Source organism: Rhineura floridana, chromosome 21 (assembly GCF_030035675.1).
Source record: "Rhineura floridana isolate rRhiFlo1 chromosome 21, rRhiFlo1.hap2, whole genome shotgun sequence".
NCBI classification, from domain to species: domain Eukaryota; kingdom Metazoa; phylum Chordata; class Lepidosauria; order Squamata; family Rhineuridae; genus Rhineura; species Rhineura floridana.
In genome coordinates, this window is record NC_084500.1 from 866,164 (window position 1) to 890,113 (window position 23,950).

Genomic DNA, 23,950 nt, shown 5'->3' on the forward strand with positions numbered 1-23,950 from the left:
TGGCTACTGGTGCTTGGTCTGATGGGAGTTGGGCTCCAAAGACATCTGGAGGGACACAGATGTTGCCCAGGCCCCTATTTTGAATGTGTGCCAAACTCATCTACATACCCTGATCTCCGCTGCGTGGCCTTAGCCGAATTTCTGGGTGAAGATATTAATGTGTGCGTCCCCCTACACACGTATCTCCTGTCCCTATTTATAAAGCCAAGAGTTTGCATACTCTTTTTTAAAGATCTTGGCTGATGCAAGGATAGAATTCAGCCAGCACCTGACCGGGATGGAAACTTGGGAGGCAGCTGCTTAAATGGCCATCCAGTGCCTGGCGCAATCTTGCTTGGGCGATGCTGTGCTGTGAAATCTCTCTGGTGTTTATGCAAAGTGGCAGCACCGAGAGGTGAGGGGGAGCCTTTGCTTGCCTTTTTGACTTTCCTGCCGTGCCCCCACAAGTCCTATGATGTGGATTGGGTGAACTGGCTATTCCTCCCCCCCCCCCAGACACGCAAAACAAGGGCTGCTTCTACACGTTGGCGAGTGGGATTCAGTGGCATCCCTGCCAATTCACTTGGCGGAATCAAAGGGGATTTGCAGTTCTTGTGCAACAAACTTGGTTACACATGCAAACAAACATGGACTTTTTTGCAGAAAGGAAAATGATGGGGAAACATACGGCAATCGACGTGGCCTAACCTCTCTGCCAACAATTCAGGATTGATGCTCAATAAATAGGGTCTCTGGAAGCAACCCAGATACATATTGCACCATCATCGGTGTGAGTGGCGTTTTTAACCGTCGACATAAGCGTCAAGCAGATCTCTGCCGTGATGGCAACAGAAGGAGAGCAGAGGGTTAGAGTCTGAAGGCAGGCCTGCAGCTCAGTGGGTAGAGGATCTGTTTTGCATGCATAAAGTGCCTGGTTCAGCATCTTCAGGTGGGGCTGGGAGAGAACAGAGGGGACAAGCCAAAAAAAGCCTCCCAAATTACCAGCTTTCTTTCTTTTTTTAAAAAAGGGTACATTTCTAGAATTTTTTGAACCTCAGAAATAAGGCAAAACGTACAGGCAGTCAGACACTATTCTTCTCCATGTTTTTGTGAGAAAGGAGCCTGCTCTTTCCCCTTTAAAGTGTTTTACTTTGCCCCCCTCTCCTCCAGAATGATTCTTGCAGATGCCCACAGAGGGACGCCTTGCCTGAAATCCCAGGGAGCCGCTGCCAGTCAGTGCAGACAATATTGAGCTAGTGGACCAAGGGTCCAAATTGGCAAGAAGGGTGTTGAATGTCAGATTAAAGGCATTTCCATACCATGGAGCTTTCTTATGGTTGCACGTGGGGGCTGAAAGAGAGGGTGGCCTTGATGGCAGATGAAGGACGGCTCCCCACCCACCCAGGAGGCAGAAAGGATTCTAGTTTACATTTAGTGCTTGTGAGCATGAAACTGCCAGGCACAGTAGTTGGTCTGGTCTGGTGTAAATGGTACCCACATGTGGGGTCCTGGAGGGCAGGCGTCCTTGGAGAAAGGACAGCGTGGAAGGAATTACATTTAATTGACTGAGCAGTGTGTTTACCTGGCAGACCTGAGCTGAAATCTTGCATCATTCTCATGCCAGATCTTTGATATTAGGTCATGGGCAAGTTGCTTTGGATTGCAGCATAAAAAAAATATAAACTGGCAAAAAGGGTTGGCTTGTGCCTCAGGTGGGAAAAGTAGGGAGAGGTGGAGAGAGGGAAGATATTTATTTGCTAGCAGCCTCGTAGCTGGCATTGCTTGGGAATTCTAAGAAACCAAAAAAATCGGTATAGTTTTGAAATCAGTGGTTAAAATCAGTGCAGTTTTGAAAGGTGCAGTCTGCCATCTTGATTCAAAATGGTGTCCAGTTGTCTCTGAAGCATAGACCAAAAGATCGTGCTCCTCGATCTCAAGAACCATCAAGCGAAATTTGATTACGGTAACTTCAAAGGTGTATAAAAGCACAGAGAACAAATGACTTTTCAAAATATATATAGCAGGAGATGTAATTGCATTTATATCCAAACTTTCTTCCATGAGGGTGGCGGACACAGCTCTCTTTCTCCTCATTTCAGCTTCTCCATAGTCCTGTAAGGTAGTCTGACTATGCCTGGCTCAAGGCCACCTAGTCAGGTTCATGGCCGAGTGAGGATTCGAACATTGGGCTCCCCGGTTCTAGTCCGACACCCTAACCACTGGCGCCACACTGCCTGGTGGATGTGAGTGGATGCAATTTAGGGTTGGAACAACCTCAGTTCTGGTTCTCTCTGGTTCTCATTTTTCATCTTAAATTCAGTTCTCCACATTTCTGCAGCAATTTGTGATTTTTAAAAAAATCCTCATGAAAATGCAAATTTCTCCCAATCTACACATTTTCGTAAGCACTTTTGACGAATTTACACATTTCTGCAAGCAGTTTCTCCTAACATAATGCATTCTTGTATGTCATTTTCACGAATATATTCATTTTTATGCACGCTTTAATATATGCATTTTTGTAAATACTGTGTGGTTGGTGAACTGCATTGCAAAATTCAACTAAGTGCAAATTTCGGAGGATGGCTCTGTTTTTCGTTCTCTTATTTTTTGGAAGTGCGAATGCCTGAAATGCGAACTGAATTGAATGTCTTGCTCATTCCTAATGTGGCTGAGGCATGCGTTCCAGAATATGTTTACTAAGATGGAGGCTGCACTCTTGTGCACATTGAACATACAGGCACATGCGTCTGTGGGCGTTCTCCAACGGCTCTTTATTGCGGCCTCAGCACTGCCCACGCATGCAAGTGTTGCATAGCCTCTATACAACATTGCCCTCATCAAAATGCTGTCTCATATTATTTTCCCATGTAACCCGGATTTCCCTGTTTCTGTGGAAAATCTGATAAATAAAACAACGCTGGGATGGTAATCAGATTAAATGAGGGAAGAAGGGAATAACCATTTTGATGAGGATGGTGTCATTGTGGGGTGCTGTGAAAAATGCCCAACTATGAGCAGCCCCAAATGTCACAATAAAATGCTGAGAAGCCCCTATGATCACTGTGCGTAGGATGGCAGCCACCATGCACGGGGTCATGTTGCACACTGTGCTTGGGGAGGATGGAAGCCCAAGGGTGCTTCTGGAAAATAGGGGGTGCCAAAGATATAGTGATGCGAACCTGCCTTATAGGACTGTTGTGAGAAGATGTAAGAGGAAGAAATCAGAAAGCATGATGGTTTATTTTTGTGCATGTGCTACGGCTGTATAAAAAGGGTACATGCTAAGGATTTGGTGTTTACATGCAAAGGGGAAGTTAGAGTACAAAGAGAACCTCTGTGCGGATTTCTTGGGTTGGGGGTGTATTGTGGAGGAGGAAGCTGCACAGGCGGTGTGTTTGCAAGGGGAAAGTGAATGTGTGGAAGTGTCGGAGGGGAGGGGCGCGTGTGGGGAAATGTTGCAGGGGGAGGATGGTGTGGGTTGGAGGGGTTAGTGGAAAGGAGAAGTGCCTGGGGCCGGGTGTGTGTGTTGTCTTAAGGAAGGGAGCTATTTTTGGTGGGGCTGGAAGGAGGGATGGACAAATCGCTCAATTTCGATTTTCCAGTCTTGAGTTCAGTTCATCTTATTCCCCCCCAGCAGCTTGCATTAAAACAAAACAGTCCTTGTGAAAGTTCACCAGCATTTTTACTACACATCTCCCCCGAATATGCACATATTTGCAAGCCATTTGCCATAATAGTACGTTTCCACTGATGTACGCATTGTATGCACACTTTCCCCCAATATGCACATTTTTACTTGCTTTTTTCTTTTTTTTGGCCTGGAGGCCTGCACCACAATATTTGGATAAGTGCACATTCTGGGAGGGTGGCTGTATTTCCGTTCAAGTATTGTTTTAAACATTGACATTAAAATGTGAACTGAACCAAATTTCTCTCTCCCCCCCCCCCCCAGCTGGAAAGTCAGGGCATGTGTTTGGATTGTTTTATAATTTGTGGGTGGGTGACTCATGATTGCAAAGAAGTGGCAGATGCCCGCATGTGTTCGTGTGCCGATGTTTAGTATTGATATGATTTATTCACCCAACAGTTATTAACCCCACATGGACCACTTCCTCTGGGTGTCTGACAGTTTTTTCAAACAATAACACAGGTGGGGGAACCTCAGGACCATGGACTGAATGCGGCCCTCCAGACCTCCATATCTGGCCCTTGGGACTTTCTCTAGGCCACACCCCTCTGTCACATCCCAAGTGCTTTTGCCTGGCTAGAGAGTGTCCTTGAACTCGGAGAATGCCTTTTGTTAGCCTGGGTGGAGGACAGAGAGGTGTTCGTGTGTGTTGAGAATATTGTACAAAGGTAACATTCCCTTCATTGCTCTGCCCACTTTTGCCTTTGGCCCCTGACAGGTTTCCTAGAAGGGAATATGGCCCCCGTGTTGAGAAAGCTGTTCTATCCCTGCATTCACAGTATACAGAAAAGGTTAGAATAAAAAACCCAGAAAAATCAACGCAAGCTGCATGGAATCCTTCTGAAACAAGGTTTTAAAAACATAGCTAAAACCCAAATTCTGCCAAGGGCCAAAATAAACTAAACACTTCAGCAGTGTTTCTCTTCAAAGCAGCCTTCATGATGATGGCAGAAGGAGTTTTTGCCCCCTCTGCCCCTCAGGGCTTGCCTGCTGTTCTAGCCTTTTCCAAATTGGTGCATCTTGGGATTGAAACCCCTTTTCTCACATTAGTACATCAGTTGTGGGGCCCGGCAGTTTCGCCTCGAAGTCCAGCCCTAGCTGCACCACTGCCTACCGCACAGGGTTGTTTTGAGGATAAAAGGGGAGGGGGGCTATCATGGCCTTTGCTCAGTGACATAACAGAAGGGCTGTGTAACATTTAGTTGCCAGGTTGGCCAGATGAATTTGTTTTGCGTCCATTTTTAAAATACTGATGCACATTTCCCTGAATGAAACATAAATCGAACAGATGCAGGAGACCGTTTTTCTGCCTAATATAATCCCAAAGTGTGTTGAGCCCTGCTGGCCCACTTGCACTGGCTGCCTGTATGTTTCCGAGCCCGATTCAAGGTGCTGGTTTTAACCTATAAAGCCTTACACGGCTTGGGACCACAATACCTGATGGAACGCCTCTCCCGACATGAACCCACCCGTACACTACGCTCAACATCCAAGGCCCTCCTCCGGATGCCTCCTCCGAGGGAAGCTCAGAGGCTGGCAACAAGGGAGAGGGCCTTCTCAGTGGTGGCCCCCAAATTATGGAATGATCTTCCTGATGAGGTGTGCCTGGTGCCAACACTGTTATCTTTTCGACGCCAGGCATTCTTCTCCCAGGCATTTTTTAACAGCATTTGAATAGCATGTGTTTTTAACTTGCCTGTCAGTTTTTATGGGTTTTAATTTGGTACGGCTTACATTTGTATACTTGTTTTTAATGTTTTTAATTGTTGTAAACCGCCTAGAGAGCTTCGGCTATGCGGCGGTATATAAATGCAATAAATAAATAAATAAATCGAGCAAATAGCTCTTCCTAAGAGGCCGGGTTTCACCTGGGTTTACCCTGAAAGGGGGAGGTATATGTTTTTTAAAGGAAAAACCATTGGGTCTCCTTTGGGGAAGAAGGGCAGGACATAAATTGAATAATAAATAAATAATTTGCAGTCCTTACAAAAACTGCAAGATGGCTGGAGCCGTCTCTGAAGAACCCTTCCATCTTCTCTCCCCCATAGGTTGAAACGCCTCGTCCGACTTGTAGCTTCCATCCTGGGGAGGGGACTAAAGAACCCCTGTTGTACCAATTTGGTATATTAAGTGATGAAGCCGTAAGCCGGTCATAAAAGGGTTGAAAACGGGTCACTTTGAAGTTACAGTGAGGCACTGGAGTGGGTCAAGGAGGAGCTGAGCAAAGGCAGCGGAAAAAACTTCAGAGGGGTTGATGTGGGGTTGCGGTTTACAAATTTTCCACTCTGGATTGAGGAAGAAAACAAGCTAATAATGAGTGTGCTTCTGAAAGTGCCACGGCAGCGGTTTAGCGCCGTCTGACTCTGCGGAAGCCAGAGGGTTGCGCCGCAGGGACAGGAAGGGGGAGAGAGCCGCAGTGGGGTCAAGGGGCTTGGATTCGGGAAGGGCATGGGATGTGGTTAGCCACAGGCTGCACGCAAGGCAAGGGCGAGAGGGCAGGTACGAAGACGTCTCCAGGTGCCGCGCCCGCTCAGCCAGCAGGTCGGGTCTGTCACTGCTGGTTTCTCAATCTTCCAAGCTTTACTGTGTTTGCCACATTGCCAACACTTTTTAAAATGCACATGGACATTTTGCACACATCATTGTTTGCATTTCCCCTAATTAGGGGTGGGGGAGAATTCTCGGTGGTGGCCCCTGAACTTTGGAACACCCTTCCTGACGAGGTTCGCCTGGCGCCTACACTACTATCCTTTCGGCGCCAGGTGAAAACCTTCCTCTTTGCCCAGGCATCTTAACATTTTAACATCTGTTTAACATTTTTTTAATATTTTAGTATTTTGTACTTAATGTTCTAACAGACAGTTAAATTGTAATCTGATGACCAGATCGTTTTTAAATTGTATTTGCTGTGTTTTTACTTGATGTGCACCACCCAGAGAGCTTGCTATGGGCGGTATAGAAATGGAATTAAATAAATAAATAAATAAATGTATTCAGTTCACATCTCAAGCCGAATTGATCAAATTCGCAGTGTGGGAACTGAAACACAGCCATCCTTTGAAATTCGCCCTTCTGCAAATCTTGCAATGCGGTTCACCAACCAAACAATCTTTACAAACATGCATATATTAGTAGAAAGTGTGCATAAAAATGAATACATGGTTGAAAATAACATACAAGAATGCATTATATGATGAGAAATGGCTTGCAAAAATGTGTACATGAGTCAAAACTGCCTACAAGAATGTTTTTATTATGAGAAATTTGCACTAAAACACTGGGGAATTTTCACAAGATTTTTTTTTAATTGCCGATTGCTGCAGAAATGTGCAGAACTGAATTTAAGAGTGGCAAAATGAGAATTGAAGTGAAATTGACAGATCTTTCCATCCCTACTCCAAATATGCACATTTTTGTGGCATTATCTTCGCCAATGCATTAACCGTTGTGCTTTCCCCTAAGAGATGCTTCCCCCCCCCCAAAAAAAACCTCTTTTGGTTGGACAACTCCATCGCAAAATCTGAAGATGTGCCCATTTCAAAGGATGGGTGCATTCAGGTTGCTGTGTTGCTACAGATGTTGCAACAAGACCACATTCACACCAGGACCTTTATTCCACTATAAACAGTCGTGGCTTCTCCCAAAGAATCCTGGGAACTGTAGTTTGCGAAGGGTGCTGAGAGCCATTAGGAGACCCCTATTCCCTTGACAGACCCCCAATCCCCAGGGTTCCTTGGGAAAGGGGGACGGAGTCTTAAACCGCTCTGGGAATTGCAGTTCTGTGAAAGGGGGGGAAATAAGGGTCTCCTAACAACTCTCAGCAGCACCCTTCACAGACGACAGTTCCCAGGATTCTTTGGGGGAAGCCGTAACTGAACGAGAATGAACTGAACTCCTTTCTCCCGCATCCCTCGCTAGGGATGGGGAGGACTCGATTCGTTTTCCCCAGGCCAAGCTGCCTCAGTGAATTTGTGAGGAGGAGGCCCAGCTCAGCATCAGAGCACTTGCCTCACATGCAGAAAGTCCAGATTTCAGTCTAGTTCGTTCGTTTGCTTATTTATTTGTTTATGTTAAATTTATATCCAGCTCACCTTCCAAAAGGAGGAGCCCAGGGCAGCAGACAAAAGCACTAAAAATACTCTAAAACAGCTTCAAAACAGACTTTAAAAACATATTTTAAAAACATCTTTAAAAAGTCTTTTTAAAAAAAGCTTTAAAAACATCTTTAAAAGCAGCAGACATGGATCAAGGAGCAAGCAATGAGGGGCAAGCTCTTTCTCTGCCGGAGGTAGGGCTAGTTCAGAGATGAGTGACTTGGGGGGCCATCTGGAGGGCTTGTTGCCCTGACCATTGGCCTGGGCTGGCTGGGGCTATTGGGGGCTGAACTCCCAGCCAGATGAATCTCAGCTGCAAATTTGCAGGGAGAGATACCATTTGTGTATTTGGGGCAGGCTGACTGCGAATGTGGCAGTGCTGGACCCCCACCCTGCTGTGGTCAGGGCCCCGGAAGGTGTCGGGCGGCTCCTTGGTGGCCCTGACATGTGACTGCCGCTCTGTGTGGTAAAAATGCTTGTGTTTCACAATTGCTGCTGCTTCGCCCAGGAGCTGCTCCAAACTGGCTCTCAGTCAAGCAAAGTCCCCCTGTGGTGCAGTGGTTAGAGTGCTGGATTGGGACCTGGATGGCCAGGGTTCAAATCCCTGCTCGGCCATGAAGATTGCTGGGTGACTCTGAGCCAGTCACTGCCTCTCAGCCTAACCTACCTTACAGGTTTGTTGTGAGGATAAAATCAGGAGGGGGAGAACTGTGTTTGCACACCCCCTTGAGCTCCCTGGAGGAAAGGCAGGATATAATAGTAACAGTGATAGTAATGTGATAGCAGCAGCAGTAGCTGGTGGCCAGCCTTGCAGGGCTGGCACAACGCAGGCGGCTGCCTGGGCCTGCAGCATTCAGAAGGCGCTACACTAATTAGGAACAAAGCCACCTTTTGGGGGGAAGAATACAGTTGCCCCCCCACCCCAAAACTTTGGGATGAAAGAGTCTAGGTTGGGGTGCTGGGGTATCCTGAGTAAAGCCTCACTTCTTTCTTAATTCACCAGGGACCTGCAGATTGTGGGGGCTAATTCTTTGTGGGGGGATTTCTTTATTTAGTTAAACTGAGCATCAATATTGATAAGGATAAAACTAAACATCACGGCCTTTCAGTGTGATGGGACACCTTAGAAATCCCTAAACTTTTATCAGCCTGAGGGCCACATTCTTTCCTGGGCAGCGTACCAAGGGCCACCTGCCATTGGGGGGTGGGGCCAGAGGCCAAAGTGGGCGGAGCCACAAATGTCAATGTTACCTTTGCACTGTAGGCTAGTTCCTACACACATTCTCACATAGCCCTCTCCATCCAAGCAAGCTGCAGGGCTCATAAAGCCCCCGCTTTCCATGTGTGCCCCCTTCAAAGTGTGGGGTCCATTGTAGCATCCTCACTATCCTGAGAACCCCAACTTTCTTTTTAAGGTTCTAGCCCCAGATGAGAGCTAGAAAATAATCGGGCAAAGAATTGCTGCTGGAATGGGCCAACCTGTCAATGTCTGTTTCCCTTTGTAACTTATTTTTCCAGTTTAAGTTCAGTTCTCCATATTAATTTGCAATTCTTTCTTTCTTTCTTTTTAAAAAGTCCTCATGAAAGTTCTTCAGTATTTCAGTGTGTATTTTCTCCTATTAAATTTTTGCATGCAATTTTAAGCGTATACATTTTTATATGCAATTTTGCCTAATGCACATATTTTTTTCAAGTGTATAATCATGCATTTTTTATGTTATCTTCATGGACGTATATGCACCCTTCCTCTGAATATGTACATTTTTGTACACATTATTTGGTATGGGATCTTCATCGCAAAATTTTGGAAAGTGTGAATTTCGAAGGGTGTCTGTGATTTGGTTTGCATTGTTCCAGGCAGATTTGAGGTGCAACCTGAATCGAATCTACTCCATCCTTAGGGCAAAGGTTCAGCCCACTCTGTAGCAGTCCTGCATCTCTCTAATAATCTAGGCAGATACATACAGATTAATTTTTTTAAATCAGCATGGTTTGATTAAGCTGCCAAACTTGGCCTGCTTGGTTCAGCTTCTACCTGCTCTGCTCTGACTGCTCTTTCTCATTCCCTGTTTAGATTTCTTCTCTACCCCTCGGACGCTGCCTGCACAGAACTACCAGGACCAGACTAGTTTTGTGCCAGACACCCTGTTTGGTACTGGTGGCGGCACCCTCCTCCCCAGCCCTGTGGACACTTTGCCTCCCCCAGGCCCTGACAGTTCTCCTGGCCTGCCCAGCGCTCGGCTCCAGGTGCGAAAGCTTGGCCTGTCCTCCATCTTTCCAGCTGCTGAGTTGGTCCCACGGCATGTTGGACCCATTTCACACTCTCCTCACTGTATGCATCTCCCGGTGGTCTGAGGCTTCGCTTGAGCAGAGGTTCATGGGCCATCAAGCCCTACAACCAGAGCCTTTCACTGGGAATGAGCCATTTGTGCATGTGCAGAGTGCTCTTTTCTTTTCAGAGGGTCCTGTCACCACCTTTCTGGGGTAAAAGACCAACACGTTTATTTACAGGACTCCTGGTGGAGACGTAGGGATGGAATGATCTCTCGATTTCGTTCTCTCCATTTCCCATTTTTCCAATCTTAAGTTCAGTTATCCACATTTTGGCAGCAATTTGCAACTTTTTCTTTTATAGGGCGAATTTCTCCTAATAAACACATTTTGTATGCAGTTTTTGATTAGCACACACATTTTTGCAAGCAATTTCTCCTCACATAATGCATTTTTCTATGATATTTTTGCTAATACTTTCATTTTTATGCCCACGTTCCTCTAGTAGATGCATTTTTGTAAACGTTTCATTAGAGAACTGTGTCGCAAAATTCAAACAAGTGCGAATTTCAAAGGATAGTAGTGTTTTGGTTCTCGGATTTTGGAAAGTGTGAATTTGATAAATGCAAACTGAACTGAATATCACGCTCCATCCCTAGTGGAGAGCAGTGGGATTTGCTCTGCCTTGAGACAGAACATAGATTGGCTTGCTTGTCTGAGCCACCTGTAGCTGTTTCTCTCTTTTGGACCCCTGGGAATTTGCACAGGTTGCTCTGTGTATGTGTGTGGACTCCTGGCTGGATGGCCTGGCTTCCTGCAGAGAGCTGAGCTAGGAGCTGTCCATTAAGATAGTTTTGAGTCATGGGGGGTGCTGTTAAGAGGCTGGGTGAGGCGCCCCCTCCCCCAGGAGGTCTAAAGGGCAACCAAGTGGTCAATTCTTTCTTTATATTTTTGCTGACATTGGGTTTTCTGCCTGAAGCACCCAAACATATCAGAGAAGATCTTGGGTCTAAATAAAGAGATGTCCCTCTCCGGCTATTTTTTCTCCCTGTTTGCAGGCTTCTAGTCCTCAGTGTTGCAGGAGTAAGACTGGAAATAGCCGGCCAGTGACTCTACTGATATTTCTGTGGATTCTTTCGAGAGTAAGCATCCCGCCCCTGCAACTAATCACAGCACCTTTTTCCTGTCTCTTCCCCTCCCCACTTTTCTTTCTCCAGCCGGCAGGAGATCGCTCTACTCCACTTGGCTCATCTGGGGCCTTCCTTGGCTCTGATCTTCTGCCAGCCCCACTGCCCTCAACGCCCCGCAGCAGCCTTGGCCCTGACCTCAAGCATAAGCCAGTACTGCCTTACACATTCCCCAGCAAGTGGCTCACCCTGGACCCCTACGACTCCTATTGCCCTGCCCCACTGCTGAGCCCGGAGGCAGGGCACCTGGCCTCTTCCGCCCTGCGTCCCAAGTTCCACTACCCACCCTCCACGCCGTGCTTCCCCCCCAACACCCCTGGCTATGGCATGGACCTGCCTTCGGGATACCCCCCTCCGTTCAGTGCCCCCCATCTGCATCCTGGTATCCCCAGCGGCCCCATGTTTGGCACTGGTGCCCGAGGGCAGCCCCAGCCTGGGAGCGAGAGGCCAAAGACGAAGGTGGCAAACGCCAAGAGCAAGAGGCCCCCACTCGTGGCAGTGCCAAACCCGTGTCTGACGCAGCTGCTGTCCACAGGTAGGGGGGAAGGGGGGATTCTTCTCTGTGATTTGGGATGGAAAGATCTGCCCATTTCAGCTCTTTCCATGTCTCATTTTTCCAGCCTTGAATTCAGTTCTCATTTCTGCAGTAATTTCCCATTTTTAAATCCTCATGAAAATTCTCCAGCATTTTAGCGTGAACTTTTCCTAACACATGCAGTCGCTTAGGCAGTTTTGAGTGATGTACACATTTTTGCAAGCCATTTCTCATCACAGGATGCATTTTCCCCCCCATGGAATTGTCACATATGTTCATTTTCATGTATGCTTTCCCCTCACATACGCAGTTTTGTAAACATTGTTTGGTTGGCGAACCGCAGCGCGGATTTCAAAGGACAGCTGGGTTTTGGTTCTCACATTGTTTCGGAAAGTGCAAATTTGAGTGATTCCGCTCGAAAGGCAAATGGAATTATCCTTAGTGTGGATATACATGGGTGTGTGCATGGCTGCCTTCATCTCGTTCCCTTTCCTTCTCACAGCTAAACCGGAGCCTAGACTAGAGGATTTGCCTGATCCCAGCCACACCCTGCTGCCGCCCGTGCCTGAAGCCCTGGTAGGAGTCTGATGATGGCGGAGGGGTTTGGGTGTGGCCACAAGGGGGCTTTCCCCTTCCAGGTTCCAAACAGGGCTAAGACCAGGGGCTTCTGGAGCTGCAAGGAAGGGGTCTGCTTCCCGCTTGGCAAAACTTGCCAGGGCCTCCCAAGATAAGATGAGGCAAAGCCCCTCATCCCGTCACGAGGAGGGCGGAGGGGGCGCTCACCCTGATCATGGGACACGAGGCCAGCCGCCGAAACACACAGAGAGATCATCAGGAGAGCCTTACAGCGGCTGGAGCAGCCCAAGGGGGCCCACCTGGCCTCTTCTCACAGTGGCCAACCAGGGGATGCGACGGCAACTCTCCCCCCCCCCGCGATTCCCGGCGGCTGGCAGCCTCCCACCAGATGTAGCAACGGCCACCAATTTGGGTGGCTTTGAAAGGGGATTAGGCAAACACGTGGGGGACAAAGGCTACCCGTGGGTACTAGCCACGCTGGCTGTGTGCTGCTTCCAGTGTTGCTGGAATCTCAACTGCTGGGACTCTGTGGTGGGGAAGAGGGCTGTTGCTGTGCTCACGCCCTGCTTGCGGGCTTCCCCAAAGAGGACGCTGGGCTGACAGGGGCCCTCTGGCCGGATCCAGCTGCAGCCGGCACTTCTGGTGTTCTAGATATGTGCAAGTCCATTCAACGTGCATCCTGGATTGTTGAGGCAGCTGAAATTGCCTCTCCTTAGAAGGCTGCATCCGGCTAAAGGGCCCATCTGACCTTGCACTCTGCCTCCAAGGATATGCCTGAGAGCTGCCTTATAGCGAGTCAGACCCAGTGGCCCATCTAGCTCAGTACTGTCTACACTGACTGGCAGTGGCTCTCCGGGGCTCCAGACAGCGTCACTCTCAGTCCTACCTGGAGATGCTGCTGTGGATTGAAACCGGGACTTTCTGCATGCAAGGCAGGATGGAGATAGCCCTCCCATGGTTTGACCTCAGAATTTAGTATCCAGAGGTATACTGTCTCTGAATGTGGAAGCTCCATTTCTACTGTCAGGACTGTAACTGACAGAGCCATCCTCCGTGCGTTCTTCTAAATCAATCAGAGCCATCACAATGTCCTGTGGCAGACAGTTCCACAGACATACATGCTACGTAGCTGGTGATCCCGTGGCACTTGTGCCCTCTAAACATTCCTTTTCTTCCATTTTTTTGGGTAGCAAAACACCTTTTGCGAAGAGCCGGCCAGCTTCTTGCCCAGAATGGCCCAGCTTAGTCCTCGTCTCTCCTCAGTCTCCAGCCCCTCGCAGTCCATCCCGATCACGCTGCCAGCGGGATCCCTGTGGGTCCCCAAGACGGAACGCCTCTCCCCTACCCCTGCCTGTGGTGAGTGGCACAGAGCTGGTAGCCCCCCCCCAGCAAATGCCTGAAGGTGTATTTCTCTCTCTCTCTCTCTCGTGTGTGTGTTGGGGGGAAGGGGGCTGTTTTGTAGCAAGTCAGCAGCTGCAGTCAATTCTGAAGTGTAGGAGCTCGTCATGGCAACCATCATGACCACTCCCCCCCCAAAAAAGAGGGTCCAAATTGTTGGAAGTGGGGCAGGAGCAACTCCTGTTTTGTTCTTCTGTTTATGTTCCAGAAGGGAGACACAGTCAGGGTCCTCCAGATAGAGAGGCTTGACTACCTTTACCTGGGATGCTCTGACTGACTTCCTTCTGTGGCTAGACTGTGACGCCTTTCGGGAAGCTTACCTGCCTCCCTCCTTCCACCCTTTCCACTCCTTTGTCCTCCGGCTGTCCGGGAGAGAGGAGACTCCCTTTGTCTCTGCTCTCTCCAAGCATGGGGCGAACTCCTACACCTGGGCGTTACGCCTCCAACTTAGCTAGTTAGTTAGAACTAGGCATGCCTTTCTATCTACTATGTATTTCTCTAAATAAAGTAGCTTTTCTTATTTTACTAAGTCTCCAGTCTCAGTGATGCTGATGCAGGGTAAATCCTGCTTTCTTAGGTACACGCACGCACACGCTGGCAGACTCGCATTTCAACATCTGCTGTTACTCTCTGCTGCTGTGGTGTTGCTTTTAAACGAAATTAAGCAACACAACTACACACAGCGCACCACAAATCACAGACAGCTGTGTTGATCCAATGTTATCTATGCCAGCTGGTGGCTCCCAAGTCAGTGAGGCAGTGGAATCTGCTCCAGGATTTAGTGTGAACTTTCAAGGATCTATAGGTTTCAGGACCTTGGACAGCTCCTTGAAAGCCATTGGAATCCGCTTGGGGTTTTAGTTCAAACTTTCAAGGAACCCTTGGGCAACTCCTTGAAAGTTCGGACTAAAACCCGGAGCGGATTCCACTGCCCCACTGACACGGCGCCACCAGCTGCCACTGGATGTTCTACATAATACTTTCACCTCACCCCACTCCCAAAGAGCTGCTGCAGATAGCACAATGCCCAATTTATTAGGTTCAGCTGAGAGTCTTGGAATAGATTATTATAGAAAAAATTCAACACATAAAACACACTGAGCTTCAGCTAAAGACCTTCAGCCAGCTGAAAGGCAACGTTTAGTTTTTCATTAGAAATGCGAACGCTCTTGCAAAGCAGTGTTGTCACTGAAGCTGCTTGTCTGAAGTGGGAATCCCATTCAAAGGAAAGGAAAGGCATCTCCAGCCTTGGTTTGATTATATCCCTCATTCTGTGACTTCCCTTTGTCTCAGGTGTGGGGAATCTTTTTCAGCCTGAGGGCCGCTTTCCCTTCTGGGCAAGCTTCCAAGGGCCGCGAGCCAGCAGCGGGCAGGGCCAGATGCAAAAGTGGGCTGAGCAGCAAATGCAGATTTTACCTTTGCATCATAGGCTAGTTTCTACACACACTCGCAGACCCCCCTCTCTGTCCTCTTTCCAGGCGAGGATGAGGCATGATCAGAGTTCAAAGATGCATTTCCAGCCAGGGAAAAACTCTTGAGGAGGTGAAAAGTCAGGCTAGGGAGGCGGGTGGCCTGCAGGAGCACCAGACAGAACGGCCTGGAGGGCTAAATTTGGCCCTGGGCCAAGAGGTTCCTCATCCTTGCTTGATGCTAGAAACAAACTTGTAAGTCTCCCTATCACCTCATTCACTTGCCAGACCATGGAGGATTTGTCAATTACTCTGATGCTCTGGCAGACAATGTCTGTGGGGGGGGGGGGAACAGTCCCGGAGCTGCGTTGCCCCCTCCACTACGTCACAGGCCAGCGATGAAGGAAAAGCACTTTGTGCGCGCTCAGATGTGATTAAGAACAAGAGAGTCTCTTTTTTTCTTCTTCCTAGCCAGTAATCGGAGGATGTCGGGGCAGGGATCCCCAGTCTCCATTGAGGGGATGATTTCATCCCCTTCCTACTCCTGTAGCCGGAACAGGACAGAGCCAAGCAAGGTGAGGAGATTAACCAGAGGGTGGTGCATTCAGGGCATTACCTCCCGTCTTTAGCTGGGTGGCTGGCGATCAAAGTCGAAAACATGACGTCTTTGAATGGAAAATTCATAAGACTCCCCTGACCGGCCACTGTCAGTCTCTATTAGAGGTGGGATCTGTTGGCCGGTGCTGGTTTGAAAGCTTCCTGTCGACCTAACAGGCCGGTATCAATTCGACTTGGTTCGTTGTCTGCTATCTGCTGCTTTTACCCATCTGTTTTTTCACTTTGCAAAAAATATTGATATGAATATCGATATTTTGAAAGGGAATACCAATCATTTTAAAGGAAATATCGATAATTTTAAGGGAAATATTGATAAATGAAATACTGATAAAATTGTTGTTCTTAATATTGATATTTTAGAGGAGGATTTTTTAAAAAAAGTTTTCGTAAATAGCAGCTGAAAATCACTACATAAAAATCCAATCCTGAATGATACAGAATAAATGAATTAATGGAAAATTCAATATCAGATCCAAATTGGGCAGAATTCTAGCCTGCCCATAGTCTACTAGTTTGCTTGCTCTGACCTGCAGGGTCCCTTCCTGCTCTCTCGCAGTTCTCGAGCTCATGGAGTGTCACAAGAACACCAGAAGCGCCCAGCTGCAGCTGGGTCAGGCCAAAGGGGACCAACTAGATGCCTCTAGTGAGCCCTTAAGCAGGACCCGAGTGCAACAGCAAGTCTCCACATTTCTGATTCTGGCCACTGATATTCAGAGACATGTTGCCTTTGACAGCCATCATAGTAGAACGCAGCCGTCATAACTTGTGGCCACTGGTAGCCTTTTCCTCCATGAATCTGTTGAACCCCCCCCTTAAAGCAATCTGAGCTGGCATCAACGGTTCAGGGGTTCCCAAACTACTTTTCTCAGGGACCCCTTGAAAAGAGCTGATGGTCTTGGTGGACCAGTTACACAATCTTTCTGCAATTGCAATGCGACTGTGCCAGTTGCGGTGTGATTTTTAATTGCATTCTTATGACTCGCTTTATTTCTTTCACAGTGTTTCGTTGCTTCACAGCTTGTGTCCTGTAGAATTTAAATGGTAATGCAACATGAGATTGAACATAACAAATAAAAGAAGCAATGAATTAAACAAAGTAGAAATCAATACGAACGTTTATAGCAGAGCAGGGGCGCTGCCGCTGAGACAGCACCCTTTGCCAATGTATATTTGCAATGGAGATGCCGGCCTGTGCCCTTCTTAGCTATTCATGCCTTCCTCTCCCACAGACGGAGAGCCGCCGGATCACCCACATCTCGGCCGAGCAGAAGCGCCGTTTCAACATCAAGCTTGGCTTTGACACACTGCACACGTTGGTGAGCACCCTGAGCGCCCAGCCCAGCCTCAAGGTGAGTGGCAAGGAGGCGGCAGGACTGGGGAGGGGCATTCTGAAGCCGTGGGCCTGCTCCAAAGGACACAAGAAGCGGCCTCGTCACTGAATCGGACGGGTGGTCTCTCTTGCTCAATATTGTCAGCACAGACTGGCAACAGGAGTCTTTCCCCAGCCTTGGCAGAGATTAAACCTGGCTCCATTGGCATGCAAACTGGTTCTCTACCAGTGAGCCACTGTCCTTCCCCTAATATTCCGGTCCTCGTGGTTCTGAATAAAGGGCTGCTTTAAAGAGGAACGTAGGAGGCTGCCATCTGCTGAATTAGACAGTTGGCCCACCTTGCTCAGTATTACCTACACTGGCTGGCAGCAGCTCTCCTTGGTCTTTTCCACCCCTACCTGGAGATGCCAGGAACTGAGCTGGGGAACTTGTGCACGCAAAGCAGATGCGCTGCCACTCAACTGCAGCCCACGTGGCTGCGACTCTCGCCGCTCTCTAGGGGAAACCTGCCTCTCTGACCCGACCCGCTTTTCTCTCCTCCCCCGTGCTGTACAGGTCAGCAAAGCCACCACTTTGCAGAAGACGGCGGAATACATCGGCAAGCTGCAGCAAGAGCGGGCTGCCCTGCAGGATGAGGCGCAGCACCTGCGGAATCAGATCGAGGAGCTGAACACTACCATCAAGTACGCACAGCGGGAGAGGGGCTGTGTTTCCTTGGGGCGGGGTAAGGGGCAGGGGCATCACGCCTTGGCCCGGGGTGGGGAACTGGATCCAGCCGGTGGGGTTTGAAATCCAGCCACGCAGCCCACGGCACGGAGGGTTTGTGAGCTTCAGGGATCAGCTCATCCCAGGCACCTGCTCTCATGTCTAGCCCAGGGAGTCCTCATCAGAGGACGACCAGGAGGCTCCGGATTTGGCCCAGCCCTGGCTCAGGCTCTATGTGGGGGCAAGGAGCCAGAGTCCTGTGATGAAGCCGAGGAATGGCCCTGTGCACCCTCTGACATTGAGGCTGAAAGGGTCCCAAGCCCAAGGGAGAGGTGGCACTTCCAGTGCCAGTGGGAGATGTGCCTGACTGCAAGCAAGGTCTCCTCGGGAGTAGAGGCCTGGCTGAAGGGAGTGGATGGAGTCAGGTGAGGCTAGGTGTGTGGTTCCAGCACCTCCAGCTCAAAACCCGCAGTGTTTGGCTGGAAGGGCTGCGGGAACAATGTCTGTGTCCCAGCAAGGTGCTGTGCCTGTGAGCTGACCCTGGACTACCCTTGCCCTGCTGTGTCCATGGACTGACTGGACCCCGGCCTTGGATTGCGCGGACCTTGCCTCTGGCCTGGCCCTTTGCTGTGGGATCCGCTTGTTGGACCCTGACTTTGGACTGGCAACGGATACTGCTTGCATTGTTTTTGCCCACGTCGATGGCGTTGCTGGCCAGTCCCTTGCTCCTTCAGGAGCCCAGGGAGAACAGGATGCTTGCAAAAGGCGAGGCTTTGCTGGTGCCAAGAATCAGCTGACCTTTGGCGCTTGCAAAGCACCATGCGCTTGCAAGTGCTGATGATCATGCGGTGCTTGCAAAGGCCTGGGGCTTTGCAGGCTCCACAGATCAGCTGATGGGCTGTGCCTGCAAACGCTTTTCAGCTCAGCTACGTCTTTACCTGCTTCAGGTCATAGAGGACATCAAGTGGAGGATAGGTGGGGAGCAGAACAGCATTGCGGGCTAAATGGGGGAGGCTTGGGGGATCTAATTTGCCCTGTGGGCTGGAGGATCCTTGCCACTGATTATGAGCAATAAAGGTTGACCCAGGGTGGGGCACATTGTGGGATGGCGCCAAGCGGAGGGGGTGTGCGGCTGCGCTGTGGCCTTTGTGCTCTGCCCTGGCCATGCTACGTTCCCAAAAAGGGAAACCGACTCCATGTGGTTCTTCTTTCCAGCTTGTGCCAGCACCAGCTGCCTGACACAGGGGTGCCCATCACCCGCCAGCGCTTTGACCAGATGCGGGACATGTTTGACGAGTACGTCCGCTCTTGCACCTTGCAGAACTGGAAGTTCTGGGTCGTATCCTTTTTGTGTTTGGGGAAGGGGGTGTCTCTGTGCCCCTGTTGTCATCGCAGCTGGTTGGCGACAGGTAACAAGTTTCCTGCAGGAGATGGGGAGGAAGTGGGCGAGGTGGGGGTGCTCGGGCTCATCATCGCACCCCTCTGGCCCTTAACTGCAACTCCCTCTCAGTTCAGCGTCATCATGAGGCCGCTCTTCGAATCCTTCAATGGGATGGTCTCCACCAGCAGCCTGGAGAGCCTCAGCCAAACATCTCTGGCCTGGCTGGATCAGTACTGCTCCCTCCCGGCACTGCGACCTAGTGAGTAGCCTCCGTTCTTCCTGCCTGCCAGGTGGGAGTGGTTGGGCCTTTACACACTTTCCCACCTTTTCCTGGAACCTAGGAACATGGGAAGCTGCCTTTTATACCGAGTCAGACTCTCGGTCCATCTAGCTTAGTATTGTCTACTCTGACTGGCAGCAATGGCTCTCCAGGGTTTCACTCCGGGAGTCTTTTCTCAGTCCTACCTGGAGATGCCACTGGGGAGCTTTGCCACATGAAGTGGGGGCTCCGCCTCTGAGTATGGCCCCTCCCCATTACGCCAACATGCCATGCAGGTCTGGGGGGCGGGCAAAGATTGGCAGTGGGGCCAAGGCCAAAACGGCCCCCAAACTCACATGAGGGCCACTTCTTTCTGGTTTGGGCCATCTCGCTTCCATATCCCCAATTTGGCACTAAATCTTGGCAAGGAGTTGGGCTGCCTGCTGGATCAGCCTCGACCGTCCCTGGATACACCCAGGAAGCTGACTTTATGCAGGGCCTTTTGTGCAGAAGGCAAGGCATAAATACCCCAAGTGGGAGAAATAATACTAGGTAGCGACCCTTGGTCCATCTAGCTCAGCACTGCCTGCACTGACTGGCAGCCACTCTCCAGGGCTTCCGACTGGGGTCTTTCCCAGTCCTAACTGGGGATGCTGGAGATTGAACCTGGGACCTTCTGCATGCAATGCAGGTGCTCTGCCCCTGAGCTACAGCTTGGCCCAGCCTGGAGCTGCAGTCTTTCCTCAGTAAAGCAAGCAGACCGCACAGCAGGAGGGCTGGACTTGAGACACGGGCCGGGCTCTGAAAGCATCACGCGCGGTGGGAAAGAGGAGTCAACCACAGGCAGGAAATAACGTGGACCTCCTTCAAACCATCCACTTGCTGCTTGCACCCCCATTGCAGCTGACGGTGTGAATGGCTCCGCCAGGGCAGGCGCCGTGTCTCCGAGTGCCAGTTGCTGGGGATCACGGGGGGGGGGGAAAGAGCCACTCTTGCGCTCATGCTCAGCTTGCGAGCCTCCAAGAAGAGGCTCCTGGCAGGCCCCTGGGAGCACAGGACACTCGCTGGCCTGCTCCAGCTGCGGCCAGGCTCTCCAGAATTTCGCACGCTGGCCTGAGCCGGTTGCTTCGGTTTTGCTTTGGTTTCCGCAGCTGTCCTGAGTGCCCTTCGCCAGCTGAGTGTTTCCACTTCGATCCTGACCGACCCGGCGGGCATCCCTGAGCAGGCGGCCCAGGCAGTGACGGGGGCAGGGCCCAGCAACAGTTCTTCATAGCCCCGAGGGATGAGGTCCTAGCCAGGGCCGTTGCCTGGACCAGCAACAAGATCTGTCCCCCCTGCAGATGAACTGCTTGCAGAAAGCAGCCTGGAAGGAGGCGGTCTGCGCTGGCCGGCCTGTCCTCTGCCTGGAAGGGAAGCCCACAGCGGAGGCTTCTTTACCTTGGCAGGCCGTTCTGTGCCTTTGCTAGCAACCACAGCTGCAAATCCACTGGGCACAACTTAAGAAAGCCACCATTGTGGCATTCTCCACCTCTTCTTGGCCTCAGCTTGGCCAGTGCGTGTGTGGGGGGGTGATTTTGCCTCCGGACCTTGCATGGGCTATGCGCTTTCTCTTGCACACGGTGCGGACACTCTCCAGTTTCTGCAACAGCCACAATGGTACTGTGCCACTTTTCCGGTCATGGTGGATGACCATGATGGATGCCTTTTTCCTCTGTAGAATCTTGCTTGCCTTCAATGACAGCTGGAACTCTGAGAAGTGCCCGCAATGCAGCTTAACCCCCTTGTGCCTTAACCCCCATTTTTACCATTTTTACAGGAGACAAACCTGGTCTTTGTGTCTCGTTTAGGGATGTGCTATAATTCTGCCCAATTTGGATTTCCTACTGAATGTCCATTAATTTGCTTATTCTCTGTCTTTGCAGATCAGATTTTTAAGTAGTGATTTTCCACTGATATTTTTGAAAATATTTTTTTAAAAAACCCACCTCTAAAGTATCAAGAACGATAATTTCATCAACATTTCCTTTTATTTATCAATATTTCCTTTAGAAATATCCATATATTTTTGGCGAGGGGGAGAAAAACACAGATCAGTAAAAGCAGCGGCTAGCGGACAAAGAATGAACTGAAATTGATACCGGCCTGTTAGGTCGACAGAAAGCTTTTTAGCCAGCACCAGTCAACGGATCCCACCCTTAAGTCTCATTGTAATGGTAGAGCAGTCATGGCAGTTGTCCCTGAAAGAAGAAAGATGTACGTTTTGGAAAGGGTACATGGCCTTCTTCCTCTGTAGTTTGTGGGAAACTTAGCGGACCACTGCTGCTCTCTAGTCTTCACAGGGGGGGAGTGTTGGAGCCTCTTATCATTTGTGCTCTCCATCTCCCCCCCCCCCCAGTTTCTGAGTGAAGGGGGCCACATTTGCAAGCACTGCAGTAAGCTATTTGCAAATGTACAGGTTGAATGGATTGGATGGAAGCAGCCAGAGCATGAAAGTATCAGACCATCTCTTCCAACATCGTGAGTGGGGGATCAAAAGACATCCACCTTCCTTAGTTGTTTGTCCCCAGCATCAGAGGAATACTGTAGCCAATGGGCCCATATGATTGTCTGGTCCTATATATAAGGCTCCATCTAATCCAGCCCCGTTTCCAGCAGCAGATGCTTCTGGGAAGCCAGGCTCACAGGTGCATGCTCTCTCTCCACAATGTGGTACTTTAATATAGACTGCTTCTGAACACAAAGGTTTCACTTTGCTTTCACATTCAGTTGTCCCAGGGCAACATCAGTCCACCTGCTGCATAGTGCAGAAGCTTCTTCTTCTAGTCAAAACAACTACTACTACCCTCCTGGGAACCTTTTTAGCAAGCTCATACCTGCGCCTCTTTTTCAACCCACATTAAACTGCAAAAATCATTCTGTCCTGCACCCCAGTGTGAAGCAATTCCCAGGAGCTATTGCCCCTTCATGTGAATTCGTCAGGACCATCTTGTGTCAACTGTGCTAAATGTAAGAGACAAATGACCATACGTGCAAAAGGACACGTTTGCACCTGCATCGTAGCAATTAAATGCCTGCGAAAGCTTAGTTTATTCTGCAACGTAATCTGTTTGCAAATACCTGCTGTCTTTGCTTTCCTTTCCTTTTTACAATTAGTCAAAAAGATCCCCACTCTTTAAATAGAAGAGTCCTTCTGTAGGCCAGTGGAGGCCTAATATTTGCATGGCAGGCCGATTTAAGAAAATCCCAATGTACATTTCATGACCGAAAGGTTTTTATTTCGGCAGCCAGTCTCTAGGACACCCAGATATTTATGTGTGTGTTGTTCTCTCTCCCTCTGCCCTAACCTTGTTGTGTGGGCTTAAGAGAGATAGATTTGCCTCCTGTGATGGTAGAGGGCTCTGCTTCTATGTGGCAGACATTTTAGGCAGCAGGGAGAGCTGTTGCTGGCAACGGCTTACAATAGCCCGGTCATGCGGTCCACTGTTGTGCCCACATTTTTTAGGAGTGGGTAGCCAAGCAACTGAGTGTAGAGAGCGCTTATTGCAGGGAGCAGAGTCCGAGGGCCCCTCCAGGTGTCCTTTTCATTGTGCATTCATCATGATTTGTGCGCCCAATGCCATCAGGGTGATCAACCATGCTCCTGCTTTCAATTCTGTCTGCGCCTGCAAAAGTTTTTGGGTGGACACCCTGCAGCGGTGTTTTATTGTGGGTGTATCCTGGAACACATTTTCGACACAGTAATAGTGTGTTAGTGGTGGACTGCTTTAATTTGTTCTGCATGGTTTCCTCACTTCTCCCACTTTATTGCTGTAACAAAAGCGGGACAAAAATAATCCAGAATGTTTGCGGTATTAAAAAGTTCTGGGATTTCAGCAGGAAGTTACGGGATATGTACAGACTGGAAACGAGGCAGTGTGACTGCCCCAAACTGCGTGGAAAGCGGGATCATCATGTGTGTAGCACAAATAATCGAGCAATGAAAAGGCACTATTATTGTGTTAAAAACATGTTGCTGAATACACTCGGAATAACATCAGTCTGGAGGGGCCCTGACAGTGAGTCATTTGCAACAACTCTTCAGTGTAGTCCACGGCTGTTTATTGATTATTACATTTATAACTTGCCTTTTTTCCTCCAAGGAGCTCAAGGTGGCATACAAATGTGGTTCTCCTCCCCTGCATTTTATCCTCACAACAGCTCTGTGAGGTAGGTTAGGCTAAGAGAGAGTGACTGGCTTAAGGGTCACTCAGTGGGCTTCATCACTGAGCGGAGATTTGAACCCTGCTTCTCCCAGGTCCTAGTCTGAAACTAACTGCTACCGGAGGTAGGTCGAGACTGGCTTGCGACAGCCCACCAGTGTAGGGTGCTTCCAGATGGGTGCTTGGTGCTCCTTATATGTGCAAGATCATTGGCCTCAAAAGGCCAATCCTCTCCCCATTTCATCCAGATGTACCTTTTCCTGTGGGAATTTGGTAAGTAAAACAACTACCACCTCCGTTGCCCGTGGCCTGTTTGC

The 23,950-nt window shown here is 49.4% G+C and overlaps 1 protein-coding gene across 1 annotated transcript in view; it reads left to right on the forward strand.

Annotated features, from left to right (window-relative positions):
- The window catches only part of MLXIPL (MLX interacting protein like), a 41,947-nt gene extending 20,529 nt beyond the window's left edge, over window positions 1-21,418 (forward strand). Inside the window, exons 8-17 of the mRNA XM_061604762.1 lie at window positions 9,839-10,011; window positions 11,253-11,757; window positions 12,260-12,333; window positions 13,524-13,689; window positions 15,612-15,715; window positions 16,988-17,107; window positions 17,645-17,772; window positions 19,010-19,133; window positions 19,305-19,434; window positions 20,586-21,418. Of these exons, the coding sequence (XP_061460746.1) occupies window positions 9,839-10,011; window positions 11,253-11,757; window positions 12,260-12,333; window positions 13,524-13,689; window positions 15,612-15,715; window positions 16,988-17,107; window positions 17,645-17,772; window positions 19,010-19,133; window positions 19,305-19,434; window positions 20,586-20,707 (1,646 nt within the window). The 3' untranslated portion in view covers window positions 20,708-21,418. The remainder of the gene's footprint in view (window positions 1-9,838; window positions 10,012-11,252; window positions 11,758-12,259; window positions 12,334-13,523; window positions 13,690-15,611; window positions 15,716-16,987; window positions 17,108-17,644; window positions 17,773-19,009; window positions 19,134-19,304; window positions 19,435-20,585) is intronic.
- The last annotated feature ends 2,532 nt before the right edge of the window (window positions 21,419-23,950 follow it).